We start from the raw sequence: 24,940 nt of genomic DNA, 5'->3' as shown, positions 1-24,940 counted from the left end.
TGACACACCAAACTGCTCCCTCTAGTCTAGGTGCTGTTGACACGTCAAACTGCTCCCTCTAGTCTATCCCCATTTTGTTGGCTTTTTACGCATATTTTGTTTGAGGCCATTTCTAGCCTTTCAGACTCCCTTCCTCTCATCTACAGACAGGTTCCCGGGCAGGCTGAAAATGGGTCTTGCAGGCCAAATTAATTTTGTAGAGAGGTGTGATTTTGCAGAGCCCAAAGCTTGCTGTGTCTCTCATCTTCTCATTGTCATCGTGACCCACTGATATGAAACGCCCGCGAGAATGTCAGAAACCTGTTAGAAGACATGATAGTGGTGAGGCAGTTGGTAGAGTCTTCTCCAGTAGTCCTTGAAGTTTTTCAACTTCACAAGCTGCACGACAACTGAACGGGACTCCAACCAGTGGCATAGGGAACATGACAACCAAACTGAACTATTTTCTCCTTGGAGAAAGCTTTTCCATGTTACAGGTTATTCACAGAGCAGTGAACAGCAGCAGAGTGGTATGAGAGAGAGAGAGGGAGGTATAGAGAGAGAGAGGGAGGTATAGAGAGATGGAGAGAGAGAGGGAGGTATAGAGAGATGGAGAGAGGGAGGTATAGAGAGATGGAGAGAGAGAGAGGGAGGTATAGAGAGATGGAGAGAGAGAGAGAGGGAGGTATAGAGAGATGGAGAGAGAGAGAGAGGGAGGTATAGAGAGATGGAGAGAGAGAGAGGGAGGTATAGAGAGATGGAGAGAGAGAGAGGGAGGTATAGAGAGATGGAGAGAGAGAGGGAGTTATAGAGAGATGGAGAGAGAGAGAGGGAGTTATAGAGATGGAGAGAGAGGGAGTTATAGAGATGGAGAGAGAGGGAGTTATAGAGATGGAGAGAGAGGGAGTTATAGAGAGATGGAGAGAGGGAGTTATAGAGAGATGGAGAGAGAGAGAGGGAGTTATAGAGAGATGGAGAGAGAGAGGGAGGTATAGAGAGATGGAGAGAGAGAGAGGGAGGTATAGATAGATGGAGAGAGAGAGAGGGAGGTATAGAGAGATGGAGAGAGAGAGAGGGAGGTATAGAGAGATGGAGAGAGAGAGAGGGAGGTATAGAGAGATGGAGAGAGAGAGGGAGGTATAGAGAGATGGAGAGAGAGAGAGGGAGGTATAGAGAGATGGAGAGAGAGAGAGGGAGGTATAGAGAGATGGAGAGAGAGAGGGGGAGGTATAGAGAGATGGAGAGAGAGGGAGGTATAGAGAGATGGAGAGAGAGAGGGAGGTATAGAGAGATGGAGAGAGAGAGAGGGAGGTATAGAGAGATGGAGAGAGAGAGAGGGAGGTATAGAGAGATGGAGAGAGAGAGAGAGAGGGAGGTATAGAGAGATGGAGGTAGAGAGAGAGAGGTAGATAGAGAGAGAGAGAGAGAGAGAGAGAGAGAGAGAGAGAGAGAGAGAGAGAGAGAGAGAGAGAGAGAGAGAGAGAGAGAGAGAGAGACAGAGATGCAGAGAGAGAGATGCAGAGAGAGAGAGAGAGAGCATTCTAGTTTGCTCTGTTTTTTTGTTAATTCTTTCCAATGTGTCAAGTAATTATCTTTTTGTTTTCCCATGATTTGGATGGGACTAATTGTGCTGCTGTCCTGGGGCTCTGTGGGGTGTGTTTGTGTTTGTGAACAGAGCCCCAGGACCAGCTTGCTTAGGGGACACTTCTCCAGGCTCATCTCTCTAGGTGATGGCTTTGTTATGGAAGGTTTGGGAATTAGTGGGTATCGGCCTAATTCTGCTCTGCATGCATTATTTGGTGTTCTACGTTGTACACGGAGGATATTTTTGCAGAATTCTGCATGCAGAGTCTCAATTTGGTGTTTGTCCCATTTTGTGAAGTCTTGGTTGGTGAGCGGATCTCTCTCTCTCTCTCTCTCTCTCTCTCTCTCTCTCTCTCTCTCTCTCTCCTCTCTCTCTCTCTCTCTCTCTCTCTCTCTCTCTCTCTCTCTCTCTCTCTCTCTCTCCCTCCCTCCCTCCCTCCTCTCCCTCTCCCTCCCTCCCTCCCTCCCTCCCTCCCTCCCTCCCTCCCTCTCTCCCTCCCTCCCTCCCTCCCTCCCTCCCTCTCTCTCCTCTCTCTCTCTCTCTCTCTCTCTCTCTCTCTCTCTCTCTCCTCTCTCTCTCTCCCGCTCCCTGCTCCCTGCTCCCTGCCTCAGACCATGAACATCACACACCTCCTCCTTCACTGATATCTAACTACCATCACAATCTCTTTGCACACCTCTTCTCACCACACACCAGAATATAACGGAAACTCACGAGTTTTTCCACACCGAAAGGGGGCTGAAACAAGAAAGGGCTTTCCCCAAACGGTTAATGTCATTGTTATGCTGAAACAAGAAAGGGCTTTCCCCAAACGGTTAATGTCATTGTTATGCTGAAACAAGAAAGGGCTTTCCCCAAACGGTTAATGTCATTGTTATGCTGAAACAAGAAAGCGCTTTCCCCAAACGGTTAATGTCATTGTTATGCTGTAGGGTTAAAATTTCCCTTCAATGGAACTGAGGGGCCCGAACCAATAAAAACAGCCCCAGACCATTATTCGTCCTCCACCAAACTTTACAGTTGTCACTAAGCATTGGGGCAGGTCCGGTCCATAGTTACTATTGTTGTCTGGTATGCTGACACAGCTGGCCCATAGTTACTATTGTTGTCTTGTGACACAGCTGGCCCATAGTTACTATTGTTGTCTGGTATGCTGACACAGCTGGCTCATAGTTACTATTGTTGTCTGGTATGCTGACACAGCTGGCCCATAGTTACTATTGTTGTCTGGTATGCTGAAACAGCTGGCCCATAGTTACTATTGTTGTCTGGTATGCTGAAACAGCTGGCCCATAGTTACTATGGGGGAGGGAGGGAGTTGAGGGCTAAGGGAATGCATCTGGGATCAAGTGAAGGGTGCTCGTTAGAGCGCGGAGGGCTACCCACGGAGGGCTACCCACGGATGGCTACCCACGGATGGCTACCCGCAGAGGGCTACCCACGGAATGCTACCCACGGAGGGCTACCCGCGGAGGGCTACCCACAGATGATACCAGCGGAGGGCTACCCACGGAGGGCTACCCACGGAGGGCTACCCACGGAGGGCTACCCACGGATGGCTACCCGCGGAGGGCTACCCACGGAGGGCTACCCACGGAGGGCTACCCACGGAGGGCTACCCGCGGATGGCTACCCGCGGATAGCTACCCACGGATGATACCAGCGGAGGGCTACCCACGGAGGGCTACCCACGGAGGGCTACCCACGGATGGCTACCCACGGATGGCTACCCACGGAGGGCTACCCTACGGAGGGCTACCCACGGAGGAGGGCTACCCACGGAGGGCTAGGGCTACCCGGATGGCTACCCGAGGGCTACCCACGGAGGGCTACCCACGGAGGGCTACCCACGGAGGGCTACCCACGGAGGGCTACCCACTGGAGGGCTACCCGCGGATGGCTACCCGCGGAGGGCTATGGCTACCCACGGAGGGCTACCCACGGAGGGCTACCCACAGATGGCTACCCACGGAGGGCTACCCGCAGAGGGCTACCCTGAAGGACATGGATACACCGAGTGCGCTCTTCTTCAACCTGGAGCGGAAGTCAGCGCAGCAATAGCAGATATTCCATCTACAGCATCCTTCAGGGTCTCTGGCGTCAGATACATGGGCAATGAGGAGGATCACTATGGACTTCTACGCAGACCTGTGACAGCAACACTGATCCTTAGAGTGCTCAGGAGATTCTACAGGGGCCGTCTAAGCTCGGGCCTGAGCAGAGTGCTGGGCTGGAGAGTGATATTTCATTTCAGGAACTATCAGCGGCTGTGCAGCAGCTCTCCCCGGGCCGTGTGTCGGGGGTCGATGGACTGACAGCTGAGTTTCATAAATGTTTCTGGGGTGTACTGGTGAGGAACCTCTTAGAGGTCTTTCGGGAGTTCTTTGAGAACGCTGTATCTGTCATCTGCCAGCGGGCAGTCCTGGCACTACTTCTGAAGAAAGGGGCACTTAGCTCTGTTGAAGAACTGGAGGCTGGTGTCGTTGCTCTGCTTGGATTACAGAAAAATGTCCAAGTGTTTGTCAAATGTGACTGACCGGCTCGATTTGGACTTATGTAGCAAAATTTGAAATTATGTTTTTACGTTAGATAAAAGTAGAGACTCCGAGCTACAAAATACACTACAGTTGAGGAACAATGGGGAAAGTAATTATGTTTTAGAAGTTGATGAACTTGTCACCCCACATTTTGAGAAAATGGCCCTTAAATGTTTCGGTACACCGACTGGAGAGCTCTTCTTTGTCTACACCCACTCAACACACACCCATCTCTTTAAGGATTCATAGTAAACAGAGTGAGGCCATGTGCTAAACAGAGTGAGTACGAGTAGTGTGCTAAACAGAGTGAGTACGGTAGTGTAGTAAACAGAGTGAGTGTACTAAACAGAGTGAGTGTGCTAAACAGAGTGAGCACAGTAGTGTAGTAAACAGAGTGAGTACAAACAGTAGTGTAGTAAACAGAGTGAGTACTGGTAGTGTAGTAAACAGAGTGAGTATGGTAGTGTAAACAACCAGAGATTTAGAGACAAAAGTGTACTAAACAGAGTGAGTACTGTAGTGTAGTAAACAGGTTTATACTCTACTGAAGGAGCTAGTGAGTTCTAAACAGAGTGTGCTTGCCCCCAGAGTGATTCCAACTAACCTACTGAAGGAGCTAAACAGAGTCCTGTGTAGTAAACTTGGCCCCAGAGTGCCAACTAACCTACTGAAGGAGCTAAACAGAGTGAGTACTGTAGTGTAGTAAACAGAGTGTTCGGTAGTGTAGTAAACCTAAACAGAGTGAGTACTATTCAGAACTAACCTACTGAAAACAGGAGCTAAACAGTGCTTGGCCCTCAGAGTATTCCAACTAACCAGAGTGAGTAAGTGTAGTAAACTACGTTAGTGTAGTAAACAGAGTGAGTAGTGTACTAAACAGAGTGAGTACGGTAGTGTAGTAAACAGAGTGAGTAGTGTACTAAACAGAGTGATTACGGTAGTGTAGTAAACAGAGTACGGTACCTAGTAAACAAGGAGTAAACAGAGTACTTCCAGAGTGTACTTGGCCCCCTATTCCAACTAACCTAACAGAGTGAAGGAGCTAAACAGAGTGATTACGGTAGTGTAGTAAACAGAGTTACGGCCCCCGGTATTCCAACTAACCTACTGAAAACAGAGGAGCTAGTAAACAGAGTTACCAGAGTGTACTAGTGTAGTAAACCCACCGGTAGTTCCAACTAACCGTTAGTGTAGTAAACTGAGTGTAGTAAACAGAGCTAGTGTAGTAAACTTCCAGAGTGTACGGTAGTGTACTAAACAGAGTACGGTAGTGTAGTAAACAGAGTGAGTACTATTCCAACTAACCTATTTAGAAAGGCTGAAGGAGCTAACATGAACTTCCTGTAAACTTGGCCCAGACTGCTAAACTAACCTACTGAAGGAGCTACTTCCTGTGCTTGGCCCACCTATTCCAACTAACAGGGAGCTACTTCCTGTGCTACCTACTGAAACCTACTGAAAGAGCTACTTCCTGTGCTTGGCCCACCTATTCCAACTAACAGGGAGAAGCTATGCTATCGTACTGAAACCTACTGAAGGAGCTACTTCCTGTGCTTGGCCCCCCTATTCCAACTGACCTACTGAAGGAGCTACTTCCTGTGCTTGGCCCACCTATTCCAACTAACCTACTGAAGGAGCTACTTCCTGTACTTGGCCCACCTATTCCAACTAACCTACTGAAGGAGCTACTTCCTGTACTTGGCCCACCTATTCCAACTAACCTACTGAAGGAGCTACTTCCTGTACTTGGCCCACCTATTCCAACTAACCTACTGAAGGAGCTACTTCCTGTGCTTGGCCCCCATATTCCAACTAACCTACTGAAGGAGCTACTTCCTGTGCTTGGCCCCCTATTCCAACTAACCTACTGAAGGAGCTACTTCCTGTACTTGGCCCCTCTATTCCAACTAAGCTACTGAAGGAGCTACTTCCTGTACTTGGCCCCTCTATTCCAACTAACCTACTGAAGGAGCTACTTCCTGTACTTGGCCCCTCTATTCCAACTAACCTACTGAAGGAGCTACTTCCTGTGCTTGGCCCCCCTATTCCAACTAACCTACTGAAGGAGCTACTTCCTGTGCTTGGCCCCCCTATTCCAACTAACCTACTGAAGGAGCTACTTCCTGTGCTTGGCCCACCTATTCCAACTAACCTACTGAAGGAGCTACTTCCTGTACTTGGCCCCCCTATTCCAACTAACCTACTGAAGGAGCTACTTCCTGTGCTTGGCCCCCTATTCCAACTAACCTACTGAAGGAGCTACTTCCTGTACTTGGCCCCCCTATTCCAACTAACCTACTGAAGGAGCTACTTCCTGTACTTGGCCCCCCTATTCCAACTAACCTATTGAAGGAGCTACTTCCAGTACTTGGCCCACCTATTCCAACTAACCTACTGAAGGAGCTACTTCCTGTATTTGGCCCCCCTATTCCAACTAACCTACTGAAGGAGCTACTTCCTGTACTTGGCCCCCCTATTCCAACTAACCTACTGAAGGAGCTACTTCCTGTACTTTGCCCCCTATTCCAACTAACCTACTGAAGGAGCTACTTCCTGTGCTTGGCCCCCCTATTCCAACTAACCTACTGAAGGAGCTACTTCCTGTACTTGGCCCCCCCTATTCCAACTAACCTACTGAAGGAGCTACTTCCTGTTCTTGGCCCACCTATTCCAACTAACCTACTGAAGGAGCTACTTCCTGTACTTGGCCCACCTATTCCAATTAACCTACTGAAGGAGCTACTTCCTGTACTTGGCCCACCTATTCCAACTAACCTACTGAAGGAGCTACTTCCTGTACTTGGCCCACCTATTCCAATTAACCTACTGAAGGAGCTACTTCCTGTACTTGGCCCACCTATTCCAACTAACCTACTGAAGGAGCTACTTCCTGTGCTTGGCCCTCCTATTCCAACTAACCTACTGAAGGAGCTACTTCCTACTTGGCCCCCTATTCCAACTAACCTACTGAAGGACTGTTCCACTGGATGTCAACTAACCTGAAGGAGCTATTTGTGCTTGGCCCCCTATTCCAAGTAACCTACTGAAGGAGCTACTGGATTCCAACTAACCTACTGAAGGAGCTACTTCCTGTCTTGGCCCCCTATTCCAACTAACCTTCAGAAGGAGCATTCCTGTAATTCCAACTGACCTAAATGTAACTAAACTGACTACTGAAGGAGCTGCTTCCTGTGCTTGGCCCTACTATGTTGAACATCATAAACATAATAAAAGCCTTTACTGAAGACTCTTCAGTAGGTCCTTTGATTGAGTGTAGTCTGGCCCAGGGGTGTGAAGTTGAACACTAAGGCACTGGAGTGGTGAACCCTCCTTGCTGTTTCTGATCTCCCCACTGAGATCCTCTACCTCGGACCCCATTAAGGGGGCTGAGTCACTGGCTTGCTAGTGCTCTCCCATGTCGTCCCTAGGAGGGGTGCGTCTCGACTTGCCAAGGCTTTTCAGTATAGTGGGGTTGAGTCACTGACGTCATTTTACTGTCCGGTCTTGTCTCCCCTTCGGACTCGTCAAAATCATTCGTTTTAATGTCGTGTGTTGAGCTGGTCTTTTTTTAACAATCTTAAAAGAGCTTTCATTTTATTGTGAGGAACTGCAGTTTTATCAGACATTTTCTGTTTTGTCCTTCTGTTGTGAGGGATCCGTCAAGCACTTTCTAATCTGTCGTGACCAATCCTTGGTACGCCTACCCTACCTGGTGTTTTACTTCCTGTGCTTGGAAGTTGGGGGAGATCTTTGTGAACTATACATATTCTTCCTTGTCTCAGGGTAGTAAGTTGGTGGTCTGTTGATATCCCTCTGGTGGTGTTGGGGGCTTTGCTTTGGCAAAGTGGGTTGGGTTATATCTTGCCTGGTTGGCCCTGTCCGGGGGTATCGTCAGACAGTGACCCCCGACCCATACTATCTATGCTGCAATAGTCTATGTCTCATGGGAGCTAGAGTCAGTCTGTTACAACTGGTGTATTTCTCCTGTCTTATTTGGTGTCCTGTGTGAATTGGTTAAGTATGCTCCTTCTAATTTTCTCTCTCTGAGTTTACAGGAAAATGGCTACCTGGCTTGATGACTCCTGGAGTGGCGGCCAAGGGTAAGGGTGGTGACGGGGTGGTGACGGGGTGGTGACGGGGTGGTGACGGGGTGGTGACGGGGTGGTGACGGGGTGGTGACGGGGTGGTGACGGGGTGGTGACGGGGTGGTGACGGGGTGGTGACGGGAACTTGTTTTGGTGTGATGGGGGAGTGCAGTGGAGGACTGCTTCTGTTTCAGTATTGCTGAGTTGTAGGAGGTTATTTGACAACCAGGCCGTGATGTCATCCAAACAGTGATGGGAGATTGGCGTTAAAGGAAGTGATGTCATCCAAACAGGTGATGGGAGATGGCGTTAAAGGAAGTGATGTCATCCAAACGGGTGATGGGAGATTGGCGTTAAAGGAAGTGATGTCATCCAAACAGGTGATGGGAGATGGTGTTAAAGGAAGTGATGTCATCCAAACAGGTGATGGGAGGTGGCGTTAAAGGAAGTGATGTCATCCAAACGGGTGATGGGAGATTGGCGTTAAAGGAAGTGATGTCATCCAAACAGGTGATGGGAGATGGCGTTAAAGGAAGTGATGTCATCCAAACAGGTGATGGGAGGTGGCGTTAAAGGAAGTGATGTCATCCAAACAGGTGATGGGAGATGGCGTTAAAGGAAGTGATGTCATCCAAACAGGTGATGGAGATGGCGTTAAAGGAAGTGATGTCATCCAGGGATGTTATTAATGTAGATCTGTGTGTCGTCAGCTTAGCAGTGGAATTGGATGCCTTTATTTCCTGATAGGGAGGCATGTACAGGAAGTATTCACACCCCTACAGGAAGTATTCACACCCCTACAGGAAGTATTCACACCCCTTCAGGAAGTATTCACACCCCTACAGGAAGTATTCACACCCCTACAGGAAGTATTCACACCCCTACATGAATTATTCACACCCCTTCAGGAAGTATTCACACCCCTTGACTTTTTCAACATTTCGTTGTGTTACAGCCTGAATTTAAAATGGATGAAATGTAGATTGTTTTTGTCACCTACACACAATACCCCATAATGTCAAAGTGGAATTGTGTTTTTTCGAACTGTTACCAATTAATGAAAAATGAAAAGCTGAAATGTCTTGAGGCGCTTCCAACCCCGTTGTTATGGCAAGCCGTAACCAGCGACGTAGGGAACACGAGTCGTGTCTCTGACTGATTCAATTATATGACTATTTTATTCAAATTGATTCCCTAACATTTGATTGAATTAAACCATGCAACTCTTAAACCACTCGTTAATAACCTGGGGCACCACGGAAGAGTGTTTATAGAGCTGCTGTCTTCTGAATAAACTCTTACAGATCTGAAGATATTTTATATCAATAGCAGTCAATTATTAATCGTCACCTTATTCAGTCTCATCTGAACGTCATAAAATTCTTTGTTATCTGCACGAACCCTGGCTAACAAGTTGAATCAGCAATACAAAATTGGCTTCATTATTTATTTACAAAATACCTAAATAATCACACAGAATTACATATACGCAGGATGGATCATACATTGATCACAAATGATGTCATAAAAGAAAACGTCCCTGGCGGACAGAACAGATACACAAAGAAAATGGGGTGGGGTTTGAGTGAAAGAGCGGGAAGACTGAGTAACAAAGGGAGTGTCACGGTCATCAAAAGAAGTGGACCAAAGTGCGCGTGGTGAGCGTACATAACAAGATAAATAAATGTGATGCTTACGAGGGCGAAGTGCCAGTAACACAAGTCAATTAACCACACTGAAGGAGGAGAAAAAGGACTACCTAAGTATGGTTCCCAATCAGAGACAACGATAGACAGCTGTCCCTGATTGAGAACCATACCTGGCCAAAACATAGAAATAAAGAAACATAGAAAACAAAACATAGAATGCCCACACCACACCCTGACCTAACCAAATAGAGAAATAAAACGGCTCTCTAAGGTCAGGGCGTGACAGGGAGAAGCTATGCTATCGTAAATACAGAATCATATGCATTCTCAAAACCGTCCATTCGGAAAAGAAAAATGCAAGATATATATTTACACTGAGCTGCGCTTCGATAGATGGGTCGAAGATGGAAGACTGGTTTGCCAGGCAGTGGTCGCCATTGGAAGAATGTTTCTGTTTGTAGAGTGGATACGTTAAAGTACCCTGTTGTTCTTATTAGGAGATTGTCTGTCCTTTCCTAGGCCATGTTTCCTAGGCCATGTTTCCTAGGCCATGTTTCCTAGGCCATGTTTCCTAGGCCATGTTTCCTAGGCCAATATACACTATAGTTATACACTATAGTTGCTAACCAAGATGACATTGAATGTGGCTTAGTGGCTTAATTAAACCTGTTCTCGATTGAACTACCTGTTGGGACAGGTGACATGTCAGTGTGGAAGAGCAGGAAATATGAGGGTGGGTGTAAAGAACCCCAGAGCTGTGCCGCTGTGGGCTCAACTGACCCTGGGGCATGGATATTGGGGGCTGGTGACCCATCTAGGGGATTTTGTAGGGGTGTGGGGCATCAGGGGGGTTCTGTTCACAGTGGGCGAGGAGGAAAGCTTGGTTATGTCTTTCTTGGTGTGTTGAACTGAAATGGGGTTTGTGTTTTTGGAGACGTAACTTTTGGACCAATAAATGTATATTGAAAAATCTCTCTCTCTCTCTCTCTCTCTCTCTCTCTCTCTCTCTCTCTCTCTCTCTCTCTCTCTCTCTCTCTCTCTCTCTCTCTCTCTCTCTCTCTCTCTCTCTCTCTCTCTCTCTCTCTCTCTCTCTCTCTCTCTCTCTCTCTCTCTCTCTCTCTCTCTCTCTCTGTCTCTCTCTCTGTCTCTCTCTGTCTCTCTCTCTCTACACTATTTCCCAACCCAAACTAGCATTCTTTTCAGACAGCTTACACGATATGGCTAGATGACATGACAGGAGGTGTTGGTGTCGTGATGCAGTCATCCCACACGAAGCAGACTGCTGAAGCAGAGCGAGAGACATTATTTGATATGAGGAGTATCTGTGTGTGGCGTTTTGAGGACATCTTCCATGTTGACTTTATGCCTCTGTGGACTCTTCCTCTCTCCCTCTCATTTCCAGCCCTCCTCATTTCTTCTCTTCTTCTCTCCCTCTCATCTCCAGCCCTCCTCATTTCTTCTCTTCCTCTCACCCTATTCCCCTCATCTCCCAGTCGTCATCATTAGGTTATTATTACGTTCTGTCATTACTGGTTCTGCATGTTTGTCTGTGTGTGTCATATATAATGTAGTATTCAGTATTCCTATGTGATCTCGTTGCTCTATACAGTACAGTGTGTAGAAACATACATCTGAAAAGGAGTGAGCAGACAGAGTAGAGACATTCTAACAGGAATATCTCCAGGTAGGGACATTCTAACAGGAATATCTCCAGGTAGGGACATTCTAAGAGGAATATCTCCAGGTAGGGACATTTTAACAGGAATATCTCCAGGTAGGGACATTTTAACAGGAATATCTCCAGGTAGGGACATTTTAACAGGAATATCTAACAGGAATATCTCCAGGTAGGGACATTTTAACAGGAATATCTCCACAGGAATATCTCCAGGTAGGGACATTTTAACTATCTCCAGGTAGGGACATTCTAACAGGAATATCTCCAGGTAGGGACATTCTAACAGGAATATCTCCAGGTAGGGACATTTTAAGAGGAATATCTCCAGGTAGGGACATTTTAACAGGAATATCTCCAGGTAGGGACATTTTAACAGGAATATCTCCAGGTAGGGACATTCTATATCTCCAGGGGACATTTTAACAGGAATATCTCCAGGAATATCTCCAGGTAGGGACATTCTAACAGGAATATCTCCAGGTATCTCCAGGGACATTCTAACAGGAATATCTCCGGAACAGGAATCTCAGGTAGGGACATTTTAACAGGAATATCTCCAGGTAGGGACATTTTAACAGGAATATCTCCAGGTAGGGACATTTTAACAGGAATATCTCCAGGTAGGGACATTTTAACAGGAATATCTCCAGGTAGGGACATTTTAACAGGAATATCTCCAGGTAGGGACATTTTAACAGGAATATCTCCAGGTAGGGACATTTTAACAGGAATATCTCCAGGTAGGGACATTTTATTTTAACAGGAATATCTCCAGGTAGGGACATTTAACAGGAATATCTCCAGGTAGGGACATTTTAACAGGAATATCTCCAGGTAGGGAATATTTTAATTTTAACAGGAATATCTCCAGGTAGGGACATTTTAACAGGAATATCTCCAGGTAGGGAATTTTAACAGGAATATCTCCAGGTAGGTAGGGGTAGGGACATTTTAACAGGAATATCTCCAGGTAGGGACATTTTAATTCTAACAGGAATATCTCCAGGTAGGGAAATTCTAACAGGAATATCTCCAGGTAGGGACATTCTAACAGGAATATCTCCAGGGACATTTTAACAGGAATATCTCCAGGTAGGGACATTTTAAGAGGAATATCTCCAGGTAGGGACATTTTAACAGGAATATCTCCAGGTAGGGACATTTTAACAGGAATATCTCCAGGTAGGGACATTCTAAGAGGAATATCTCCAGGTAGGGACATTCTAACAGGACTGCAGGTAGAGACATTCTAACAGGACTAACCAGGTAGAGACATTCTAACAGGACTAACTAGGTAGAGACATTCTAACAGGACTGCAGGTAGAGGCATTCTAACAGGACTAGCCAGGTAGAGACATATTAACAGGACTAACCAGGTAGTCTCACAGACTCCAGCTGTTAATAGGCATTACACAGAGAATGTAACTCCTTGCTATCAACCAATCAGCATCCAGGATCCAAACAACCCATTTTACAAAAGACAATATACCATGGGTATGACACAACACTTAATAATAATAATAATAATAATAAAATATTCTTCACTTCTTGTTTATTGTTATATTTATGTATGTAACTGGTTTATTAAAGCAATAAGGCACCTCGGGGGTGTGTGGTATATGGCCAATATATCACGGCTAAGTTCATTCCCTCGACGCAACGTACCTGGATGTGCCATATACCACACCCCCCCCGAGGTGCTGTTATAAACTGGTTACCAACGTAATTAGAGCAGTAAAAATACATGTTTTGTCATACGCATGGTATACGGTCTGATATACCACGGCTTTCAGCCAATCACTCTTCAGGGCTCGAACCACCCAGTTAATAATAGTCATTATAAACCGGGTAGTTTTGATACTAAATGTTGATTGGCTAAAACAGCATTCAAGCAGTGCGTATGTGAGACCGTAAACCATGGCAATGACGTTTAGCCTTTTTAACCTTGATAAAATGGCTACCTCAACAATAGTTTGACAGGAAGTGACGTGCTTCACTGACTAGTGTGCAGAAAAAGGGCTACATTGTGAGTTTGGGAAAACAACAAAAACGTCTCTGAACGTCATTCTACGGGACTTCTATGGTTCAACGAGAAACATGAAATGGTGACGATTGTGGGATTAGCAGTTATGTGGGACTCTGTCTTAACATATCATCAACCCCCTTCTCAGTTTGACACGGAATACAGAATACAGAATACAGAATACAGAATACGGAATACAGAATACAGAATACAGAATACGGAATACGGAATACGGAATACGGAATACGAATACGGAATACGGAATACGGAATACGGAATACGGAATACGGAATACAGAATACAGAATACAGAATACGGAATACAGAATACAGAATACAGAATACAGAATACGGAATACGGAATACGGAATACGGAATACAGAATACAGAATACAGAATACAGAATACAGAATACGGAATACAGAATACAGAATACAGAATACAGAATACAGAATACAGAATACAGAATACAGAATACGGAATACAGAATACGGAATACAGAATACGGAACACACAGAAGGACACCGAATTCACAACGAGCAACAATGTGTTAAGGGATAGCCCCCTTTATTCAATTTTCGCCTCAATGACATACCCAAATCTAACTGTCTGTAGCTCAGGACCCAAATCTAACTGTCTGTAGCTCAGGACCCAAATCTAACTGCCTGTAGCTCAGGACCCAAATCTAACTGCCTGTAGCTCAGGACCCAAATCTAACTGCCTGTAGCTCAGGACCCAAATCTAACTGTCTGTAGCTCTAACTGTCTGTAGGACCCAAATCTAACTGTCTGTAGCTCAGGACTCAAATCTAACTGTCTGTAGCTCAGGACCCAAATGTCTAACTGTCTGTAGCTCAGGACCCAAATCTAACTGTCTGTAGCTCAGGACTCAAATCTAACTGTCTGTAGCTCAGGACTCAAATCTAACTGTCTGTAGCTCAGGACTCAAATCTAACTGTCTGTAGCTCAGGACTCAAATCTAACTGTCTGTAGCTCAGGACTCAAATCTAACTGTCTGTAGCTCAGGACCCACATCTAACTGTCTGTAGCTCAGGACCCACATCTAACTGTCTGTAGCTCAGGACCCAAATCTAACTGTCTGTAGCTCAGGACCCAAATCTAACTGCCTGACCCAAATCTAACTGCCTGTAGCTCAGGACCCAAATCTAACTGCCTGTAGCTCAGGACCCAAATCTAACTGCCTGTAGCTCAGGACCCAAATCTAACTGCCTGTAGCTCAGGACCCAAATCTAACTGCCTGTAGCTCAGGACCCAAATCTAACTGCCTGTAGCTCAGGACCCAAATCTAACTGCCTGTAGCTCAGGACCCAAATCTAACTGTCTGTAGCTCAGGACCCAAATCTAACTGCCTGTAGCTCAAGACCCACATCTAACTGTCTGTAGCTCAGGACCCACATCTAACTGTCTGTAGCTCAGGACCCACATCTAACTGTCTGTAGCTCAGGACCCAAATCTAACTGCCTGTAGCTCAGGACCTGAAGAAAGGATATGCATATTCTTGGTACCATTTGAAAGGAAACACTTTGTAGTTTGTGGAAATGTGAATTTAATGTAGGAGAATATAACACATTAGATCTGGTAGAGAAAAAAACAACCGGTCTTCACCATCTTTGAAATGCAGCAGAAAGGTCCCTGTTCAAGCCATCACTCTGGTTGTAATTCCGACAGTGTCCACAAGGTGGCAGCAGTGTTCCAGATGGATAACTTAAAGTATGACTGATTACAAGACTTTTAGTCTGAAGTCCCCAGGTACATTCGGGCAAATCGTGAAGGAGACATTCACATTCATATTTCATTTTTTTCTGCAAGAATATCGTCAAGTCTGTGTACTTGGACTTTGATTTAGCTTTCCAAGTATTAGCAGCCATATTACAAGTTCAACATTTTCAGAACTTCATAACTCAATGTTGTTGTCCAAAAGGAAAAGGCATGCTGTCGTTCAAGGTTAGTAGCTACATTTTATGACATATACATGGTTTCCTGATACTCCCGTAAAGCTCAGCTCATTGGCTATCTAGCTAGCTTTGTTTGACCCCAATTGGTGCTTATTTGACAAAGATTCAAGTCTTTCAAGTGATGTCCGACCGCGTCATCGGGGTGCCATGAAGGCGTCGCTCTCTGACCAAATATGATATAGTGAAGTCTGGTTACGTTCTATAGGATATACTACACCTCTAATGATATAGTGAAGTCTGGTTACGTTCTAGGATCTCTGATATGGTGTCCTATAGGATATACTACACCTCTAATGATATAGTGAAGTCTGGTTCTAGGATCGTTCTAGGATCTCTGATATAGGTGTCCTGATAGGATAGGATACTACACCTCTAATGATATAGTGAAGTCTGGTTACGTTCTAGGATCTCTGATATGGTGTTCTATAGGATACACTACACCTCTAATGATATAGTGAAGTCAGGTTCCGTTCTAGGATCTCTGAGGAATAGATATGAACTCAGATTTGACTCGTTCAAACAACGTTTAGGGTGAGACTTTCACAGATTCCTTTCTTTGCAAAAATGAACGAGTGGAAATGCAAAATCGATCGTGCATGCTATATGGACCTTTTTAGGATATGAAAAACGATTTTATCTAACAAAACGACACTTCAGGTTATTTCTGGGACCCTTTGGATGATAAATCAGAGCAAGATTTCAGAATGTAAGTACACATTCCACCTTCAAAGGGGAATTTATCAGACCTATCGCATTGAAAAATGTGTTTTGTTATTAGGAGCTCTCCTCAAACAATAGCATGGCATTTTTTCTCAGTAATAGCTACTGGTAAATGGACAGTGCAGTTATATTGACAATAATTTAATCTTTCATTCTATAAGACACTTCTATGTACTGACATGTGTTGTTTATCTAAAATCTGCAACTTGACATAACGCATGATTTACAACTGTACCAATCCTTAAAAAGTTTTTAAAAAGGAAAGAGGGCCGTGACAAAGCTGAACACCACGCAGTCATAACTGATCACGACATGCAGCTCATCAAACAATCCAAAGGCTCTGGACACTGAAACACCTGAGGGTTTGGTGAACAAAGTGTGTTTTGATGTTCAACTTCATTTTGAGACTAGAGGGAAGGGAGGGTAACCGTCTTCTGAAAACGGACTCATTTAAAAACATGTACAGACGACGATTCCCTCATTCAACAAAACCACAAAAAAACACAAGGACCCACAGGAGAAGAACAGGGAGAGTGGACGGGGAGAGTGGACGGAGAGAGTGGACGGGGAGAGTGGACGGGGATTCATGTTTGAACTTCCGGGTGATCCCCTCCGCCCGGTGGTTTCCCTCAAGAAGAATATGTCCCTCCTTTCCTCTGATGCCCCTAGCGTTGTAGCTCCACCCGAAACAGAAAGCAGTGAACAGAGACATATGGTATGTAACTGTTAGCTAGTTAGCTAGCTAAACCTAATGTACTCTAGCAATATAACAGGCAGCTACAAAGGTCTAACTATTAGCTAACATTATTTTATATGTTTCAGAAACACAAAAGAGCAGATGGGAGCGACCACCAACAATGTTGCCAAATATCTTCAAATTAGCGCACGTCATAGATTTACACAAACCACTGCCTCCGAACCACCACAATACAGAAACGGTCGGATGTCGGACTAGAGACGCGAGAAATAACGTCTGTCAGTGGAAACAGATCCGAAACCTCTCGACAAAGTTACTGGAGGACAAATCTGGAAGTGAGGAAGTAGTGGAGCACTATTCTCCCTGACAACACAGCAGCAGCTCAAACCAGCTAAAAGAACGGCTTCCATTTCCAGCAGCGTGGAGCCTTTATCTCACCTTCCCCAGTCCCTGAAAGGAGACATGGGGGCAGAGGGATTGAGAGAGAGAGAGAGAGAGAGGGAGAGGATGGGACATTAATTAATGGTAGCTTCCTGCCTCTGTTTCTTTATCTCACCTTCCCCAGTCCCTGAAATGAGACATGGGGGCAGAGGGATTGAGAGAGAGAGAGGGAGAGGATGGGACATTAATTCATGGTAGCTTCCTCCCTCTGTTTCTTTATCTCACCTTCCCCAGTCCCTGAAATGAGACATGGGGGCAGAGGGATTGAGAGAGAGAGAGGGAGAGGATGGGACATTAATTCATGGTAGCTTCCTCCCTCTGTTTCTTTATCTCACCTTCCCCAGTCCCTGAAATGAGACATGGGGGCAGAGGGATTGAGAGAGAGAGAGGGAGAGGATGGGACATTAATTCATGGTAGCTTCCTCCCTCTGTTTCTTTATCTCACCTTCCCCAGTCCCTGAAATGAGACATGAGACATGGGGGCAGAGGGATTGTCCCTGAGAGACATGGGGGCAGAGGGATTGAGAGAGACAGACAGAGACGGAGACAGAGAGAGAGAGAGAGAGAGAGAGAGAGAGAGAGAGAGAGAGAGAGAGAGAGAGAGAGAGAGAGAGAGAGAGAGAGAGAGAGAGAGAGAGAGCCTCTCTACATTAGAAATCAGTACCACAGCCTCTCTACATTAGACATCAGTACCACGGCCTCTCTACGGGAGAAATCACTACCACAGCCTCTCTACATTAGAAATCAGTACCACAGCCTCTCTGCAGGAGAAATCAGTACCACAGCCTCTCTACATTAGAAATCAGTACTACTGTAGAGACGCTGTGGTACTGATTTCTAATGTAGAGAGGCTGTGGTACTGATGTCTAATGTAGAGAGGCTGTGGTACTGATGTCTAATGTAGAGAGGCTGTGGTACTGATTTCTAATGTAGAGAGGCTGTGGTACTGATTTCTCCTGCAGAGAGGCTGTGGTAGTGATTTCTACTGTAGAGACGCTGTGGTACTGATTTCTAATGTAGAGAGGCTGTGGTACTGATTTCTCCTGCAGAGAGGCTGTGGTACTGATTTCTCCTGCAGAGAGGCTGTGGTACTGATTTCTACTGTAGAGACGCTGTGGTACTGATTTCTAATGTAGAGAGGCTGTGGTACTGATTTCTAATGTAGAGAGGCTGTGGTACTGATGTCTAATGTAGAGAGGCTGTGGTAGTGATTTCTACTGTAGAGAGGCTGTGGTACTGATGTCTAATGTAGAGAGGCTGTGGTACTGATGTCTAATGTAGAGAGGCTGTGGTACTGATTTCTACTGTAGAGAGGCTGTTTACAGGGAGCACAGGGGAGAGGAGGCTGTTGCCATGGGTTACAGGCATGATTTACAACACATGCTGACAAACATTCCAAAAGGAAGCTGTGACTGTGATCGGGCAGTGACTAGACTGTGATTGGGCAGTGACTAGACTGTGATTGGGCAGTGACTAGGCTGTGATCGGGCAGTGACTAGACTGTGATTGGGCAGTGACTAGGCTGTGATTGGGCAGTGACTAGACTGTGATTGGGCAGTGACTAGGCTGTGATTGGGCAGTGACTAGACTGTGATTGGGCAGTGACCAGGCTGTGATTGGGCAGTGACTAGACTGTGATTGGGCAGTGACTAGGCTGTGATTGGGCAGTGACTAGGCTGTGATTGGGCAGTGACTGGGCTGTGATTGGGCAGTGACTAGGCTGTGATTGGGCAGTGACTAGGCTGTGATTGGGCAGTGACTGGGCTGTGATTGGGCAGTGACTAGGCTGTGATTGGGCAGTGACCGGGCTATGATTGGGCAGTGACCGGGCTGTGATTGGGCAGTGACCGGGGTGTGATTGGGCAGTGACCGGGCTGTGATTGGGCAGTGACCGGGCTGTGATTGGGCAGTGACCGGGCTGTGATTGGGCAGTGACCGGGCTGTGATTGGGCAGTGACCGGGCTGTGATTGGGCAGTGACCGGGCTGTGATTGGGCAGTGACCGGGCTGTGATTGGGCAGTGACCGGGCTGTGATTGGGCAGTGACCGGGCTGTGATTGGGCAGTGACCGGGCTGTGATTGGGCAGTGACCGGGCTGTGATTGGGCAGTGACCGGGCTGTGATTGGGCAGTGACCGGGCTGTGATTGGGCAGTGACCGGGCTGTGATTGGGCAGTGACCGGGCTGTGATCGGGCTGTGACCGGGCTGTGATCGGGCTGTGATTGGGCAGTGACCGGGCTGTGATCGGGCTGTGACCGGGCAGTGACCGGGCTGTGATTGGGCAGTGACTGGGCAGTGACCGGGCTGTGATCGGGCTGTGACCGGGCTGTGATCGGGCTGTGATTGGGCAGTGACTGGACTGTGATTGGGCAGTGACTGGGCTGTGATTGGGCAGTGACCGGGCTGTGATTGGGCAGTGACCGGGCTGTGATTGGGCAGTGACTGGACTGTGATTGGGCAGTGACCGGGCTGTGATTGGGCAGTGACTGGACTGTGATTGGGCAGTGACCGGGCTGTGATTGGGCAGTGACTGGGCTGTGATTGGGCAGTGATTGGGCAGTGGGGGGGGGGAGGTTGTTACTTCCTGTCTGTATGTGGGGAGGGAAGGTTGTTGCTTCCTGTCTGTATGTGGGGGGAGGTTGTTACTTCCTGTTGTTACTTCCTGTCTGTATGTGGGGAGGGAAAGGTTGTTGCTTCCTGTCTGTATGTGGGGGGGAGGTTGTTACTTCCTGTCTGTATGTGGGGAGGGAAAGGTTGTTGCTTCCTGTCTGTATGTGGGGAGGGAAGGTTGTTACTTCCTGTCTGTATGTGGGGGGGGGAGGTTGTTACTTCCTGGTAGGTGTTTATCTCCATGACTGTTAATAGTGTCTGGTTCTTCTGCTGTTCTAGCATTCAGGTCTCCACAGACCAGTACGTTTCCTTGGGCCTGAAAGTGACTAATTCCCCCCTCTAGAATGGAGGAACTCTCTTCATTGAAGTAGGGTGACACTGCGGGGGTAATGGAGGAACTCTCTTCATTGAAGTAGGGTGACACTGCGGGGGGAATGGAGGAACTCTCTTCATTGAAGTAGGGTGACACTGCGGGGGGAATGGAGGAACTCTCTTCATTGAAGTAGGGTGACACTGCGGGGGAATGGAGGAACTCTCTTCATTGAAGTAGGGTGACACTGGGGAAATGGAGGAACTCTCTTCATTGAAGTAGGGTGACACTGCGGGGGAATGGAGGAACTCTCTTCATTGAAGTAGGGTGACACTGCGGGGGAAATGGAGGAACTCTCTTCATTGAAGTAGCGTGACACTGCTGGGGGAATGGAGGAACTCTCTTCATTGAAGTAGGGTGACACTGCGGGGGGAATGGAGGAACTCTCTTCATTGAAGTAGGGTGACACTGCGGGGGGAATGGAGGAACTCTCTTCATTGAAGTAGGGTGACACTGCGGGGGGAATATATGTGGCACAGAGGAAGACGTTTTTGTTGATCTTTAACCATATAAATTATTCTCCTGTTTTGATCAATTCGATTGATTGAATTAGTTCTGATTTATACCATATTAGCATTCCCCCTGAGTCTCTGCCCTGTGTGATTCCTTTTCATTTAGTGGATGGTAGGTGATTGTTAATTAACGTGGCCTCAGGTGTTGCTAATTCTAGACTGGCAGTGGCTAGACAACAGGAAATACTGTAGGTGGACGGACAGAACGTTTGTGTACGTCTTACAAACATATGAAGCAGTCTATATCTACTTACATTAAATATTTCTGACAGTTTGTGCAAAGAGATCATGGACAAATAGCAATGTGCGCCCCGTCATCATCGTCACCATCATCATCACCCATCATCATCCTCATCATCATCATCATCCTCATCATTATCATCGCCATCATTCCATCATGAAACACTACCAGAACTGTGTAAATTCACCTCACACACATTTTAAACAGAGACATTGAACAGCACACCAGACCAGCGACAGCCCCAACCTGCCTACCAGTCATGGACAAGAGGCAGACAGACGTCTTGGTCGATAATACTATCCTTTTCAGCTCAATCTAACACTCTGACAGTCTGCTTCTCCCTCTACCAGAACCCCGGGGCACCAGCTAGCACAGCGACTCTGTTTTCTCTCCCAACCCTCACACACGCACACACACACGCACGCACACACACACACACACACACACACACACACACACACACACACACACACACACACACACACACACACACACACACACACACACACACACACACACACACACACACACACACACACACAGAGACACGCGACCATGACTGTAGGAGTAGATTTGATTTGGCGCATGTGGTTCCATCTGTCAGTGCAACGTGGTCTCAGAACATTTCGTATTATTCTGTAGGATAAACTCCATTTAGTATGATGTTACGTTTCGTATGGTATGTATTAGTTTGTGGATGACCATCTTTCCATTTGGTATGATATGTTACAGATTACAATTCATATGAATTGAAATTCGTGCAATATATTACGAATTTGCCAAAATAGTACAATATGTTATGAATTTGAAAAAACGTATGATATGTCACAAATTCCTATTTGTTGTGGCTATGTGGCTAACGTTAGCTAGCTCTAGGGGTTAGGGGTTAAAGTTGAGGTTAAGAGTTAGGTTAAAGGGTTAACTGAAAGTGTTAGGTTAAAGTTAGCTAACATGCTAAGTAGTTGTACAATAGCAACAAAAACAAAGTTATAAGTAGTTGCAAATAATCAGAAAACAATTACGAAGTTGTCCACGATGAAATTCGAACAAGCAACTTTTGTTTTACATTTACATTTAAGTCATTTAGCAGACGCTCTTATCCAGAGCGACTTATACGTCTAACCTCCTCCTTTCGCTCAGAGAGACAGAGAGACAGAGAGACAGAGAGAGAGAGAGAGACAGAGAGAGAGACAGAGAGGGAGAGAGAGAGAGACAGAGAGAGAGAGAGACAGAGAGGGAGAGAGGGAGAGAGAGAGACAGAGAGAGAGAGAGACAGAGAGGGAGAGAGGGAGAGAGAGACAGAGAGGGAGAGAGAGAGAGACAGAGAGGGAGAGAGAGAGAGACAGAGGGAGAGAGAGAGAGAGAGAGGGAGAGAGAGAGAGAGACAGAGAGGGAGAGAGAGAGAGAGACAGAGAGGGAGAGAGAGAGAGACAGAGAGGGAGAGAGAGAGAGACAGAGAGGGAGAGAGAGAGAGACAGAGAGAGAGAGAGACAGAGAGAGAGACAGAGAGAGAGAGAGAGAGAGAGAGAGAGAGAGAGAGAGAGAGAGAGAGAGAGAGACAGGGAGAGAGAGACAGAGAGAGAGACAGAGAGACAGAGAGAGAGAGAGAGAGAGACAGAGAGACAGAGAGAGAGAGAGAGAGACAGAGAGACAGAGAGACAGAGAGAGAGAGAGACAGAGAGACAGAGAGAGAGAGAGACAGAGAGACAGAGAGACAGAGAGACAGAGAGACAGAGAGACAGAGAGAGAGAGACCGAGAGACAGAGAGACAGAGAGAGAGAGACAGAGAGAGAGAGAGAGACAGAGAGAGAGAGAGAGACAGAGAGAGAGAGAGAGAGAGAGAGAGAGAGAGAGAGAGAGAGAGAGAGAGAGAGAGAGAGAGAGAGAGAGAGAGAGATAGAGAGACAGATAGAGAGACAGAGAGAGAGAGAGAGAGAGAGTGCGGAGCAGGTCGCCCTGTCTGCCTGCTCGTACACGTGTCTCCTATCGATCTCCATTTGATTGCCTTTCGATGTAGCAGACACTTCATACTAATACTCTCTGTATCTCACCTCCAGACTTGGCCAAGTTGGAGGATGTGAAGGGTACTCTGAAAAAACCACGTGCACACTCTGCAGCATCTCCGAGTCTCGCTCCCTGTCCCAGCCAGCCCCGCCGAGGAGCATCCGTCACCGCCGCGCTTTTCATAGGTGTTGGTGCTGAAATGACACTCGTCTCCTACCGCACCGCTGCTGCTACCGCTGATATCCGTGTAGTCGTAGATAAACCATCTAAAGCTCAACACCTGAACCACGGTGGAGGGAACCACCACGAAGACCAGCGTCAGCCCGAACCACCAGTAGTCCCGTCTCAGGTAGTAGTCCGCGGCAAGCCACAGGTCGGTGGCCACGTCTGAGAAGAAGACAAACAGGGCGCACATCACCCAGTAGCAGTCCAGGAGCGAGTAGGGCTTGGAGGCATAGGGGTACGGAGAGGCATCCTGGTCGGGCTTGTCTGCTATAATAGATCGGGGTGGTGGTGCTACGAGGTTGTCGGTATTGCGCACAGACACGGCTGCTCCATCCGATTTAGCTGCCATGTTTGTTGTAGGAAAGAGATTGGGGAAAGGGAGAGGGTGAGAGTGAGACGGGAGGGGCTGTGAGAGAGAGAGAGAGAGAGAGAGAGAGAGAGAGAGAGACAGAGACAGAGACAGAGACAGAGACACAGAGAGAGACACCGAGAGAGAGAGAGAGAGAGAGAGAGAGAGAGAGAGAGAGAGACCGACAGACACCGAGAGAGAGAGAGAGAGAGAGAGAGAGAGAGAGAGAGAGAGAGAGAGAGAGAGAGAGAGAGAGACAGAGACACAGAGAGAGACACCGAGAGAGAGAGAGAGAGAGAGAGAGAGAGAGAGAGAGAGATTTCTCAGACAGGCAAAAACGTCTCATCGTTTAATTGGCTATTAAATGTCATTACATTATTATTCAACGTCTTATCATCACACTGAATAACAAACAGCGTTTGTCAATTATATATTTCAATGCGAAGATCATTTCCTAACTAAGGACTCAATACTGTTGTGTAGGCTAATGTAGACTATGACTGACAGCAAGCGCTCACAGCGAAGCGGCTGTTTTTACATCATAAGAGTCCGGAGCATTACGTGGATCATCGATCAATACACACGGGGTACATTTGATACATTTGGTAAAACTCATTAATTCAATTAATGTTTAGTTAAATATCGTATCTAAAAGGAAAATACTAAAAGTGTCACACAGCAGTTTTACAGTAGGGTGGGCTATGTAGGGTAAACAGTGAGATGCGTCTGGATATTACACCTGTCAACACGGTTCCCCTCTCTAGTCTACGCCTGCGTCAGTCGGCACACCTACACTACTCACCAATGAGTAAAGGGTTTCGTGGTGAATGTTTAAAGAGGAAGACAGAGAGAGTCTGAGAGAGAGAGAGAGAGAGAGAGAGAGAGAGAGAGAGAGAGAGAGAGAGAGAGTCTGAGGGAGAGAAAGAGAGAGAGACAGAGAGGGAGAGGGAGAGAAAGAGAGAGAGACAGAGAGTCTGAGGGAGAGGGAGAGTCTGAGAGGGAGAGTCTGAGGGAGAGGGAGAGAAAGAGACAGAGAGAAAGTTAGAGAGACAGAGAGGGAGAGAGTGTGTCTATGTGTGTGTTCAATGTGTGTTAACAGAACACATCGACTGACTGCACACTAGTCTGTGAGTTGCTATAGCTCCAGCAATGAGCTACTATATTGATTAGATAAACAGCTGTGGCTCAGTGGAAAGTCAAAAGGAGATTTTTTTTTGTAAACAGGTTTAGTGCAGGACAGAACAGAGCTGTGATAATGATAA

At 46.7% G+C, this 24,940-nt stretch overlaps 1 protein-coding gene across 1 annotated transcript in view; it reads right to left on the bottom strand.

The window, feature by feature from the left end:
- LOC124044976 (XK-related protein 7-like) overlaps positions 1–23,683 on the bottom strand; it is a 63,839-nt gene extending 40,156 nt beyond the window's left edge. The window contains exon 1 of the mRNA XM_046364177.1: positions 23,152–23,683. Within this exon, the coding sequence (XP_046220133.1) occupies positions 23,152–23,678 (527 nt within the window). The 5' untranslated portion in view covers positions 23,679–23,683. The remainder of the gene's footprint in view (positions 1–23,151) is intronic.
- Between the last annotated feature and the right edge of the window lie 1,257 nt (positions 23,684–24,940).

The sequence above is a fragment of the Oncorhynchus gorbuscha genome, linkage group LG10, assembly GCF_021184085.1.
Source record: "Oncorhynchus gorbuscha isolate QuinsamMale2020 ecotype Even-year linkage group LG10, OgorEven_v1.0, whole genome shotgun sequence".
NCBI classification, from domain to species: Eukaryota; Metazoa; Chordata; class Actinopteri; order Salmoniformes; family Salmonidae; genus Oncorhynchus; species Oncorhynchus gorbuscha.
This window is presented reverse-complemented; position numbering and strand designations above follow the sequence as displayed.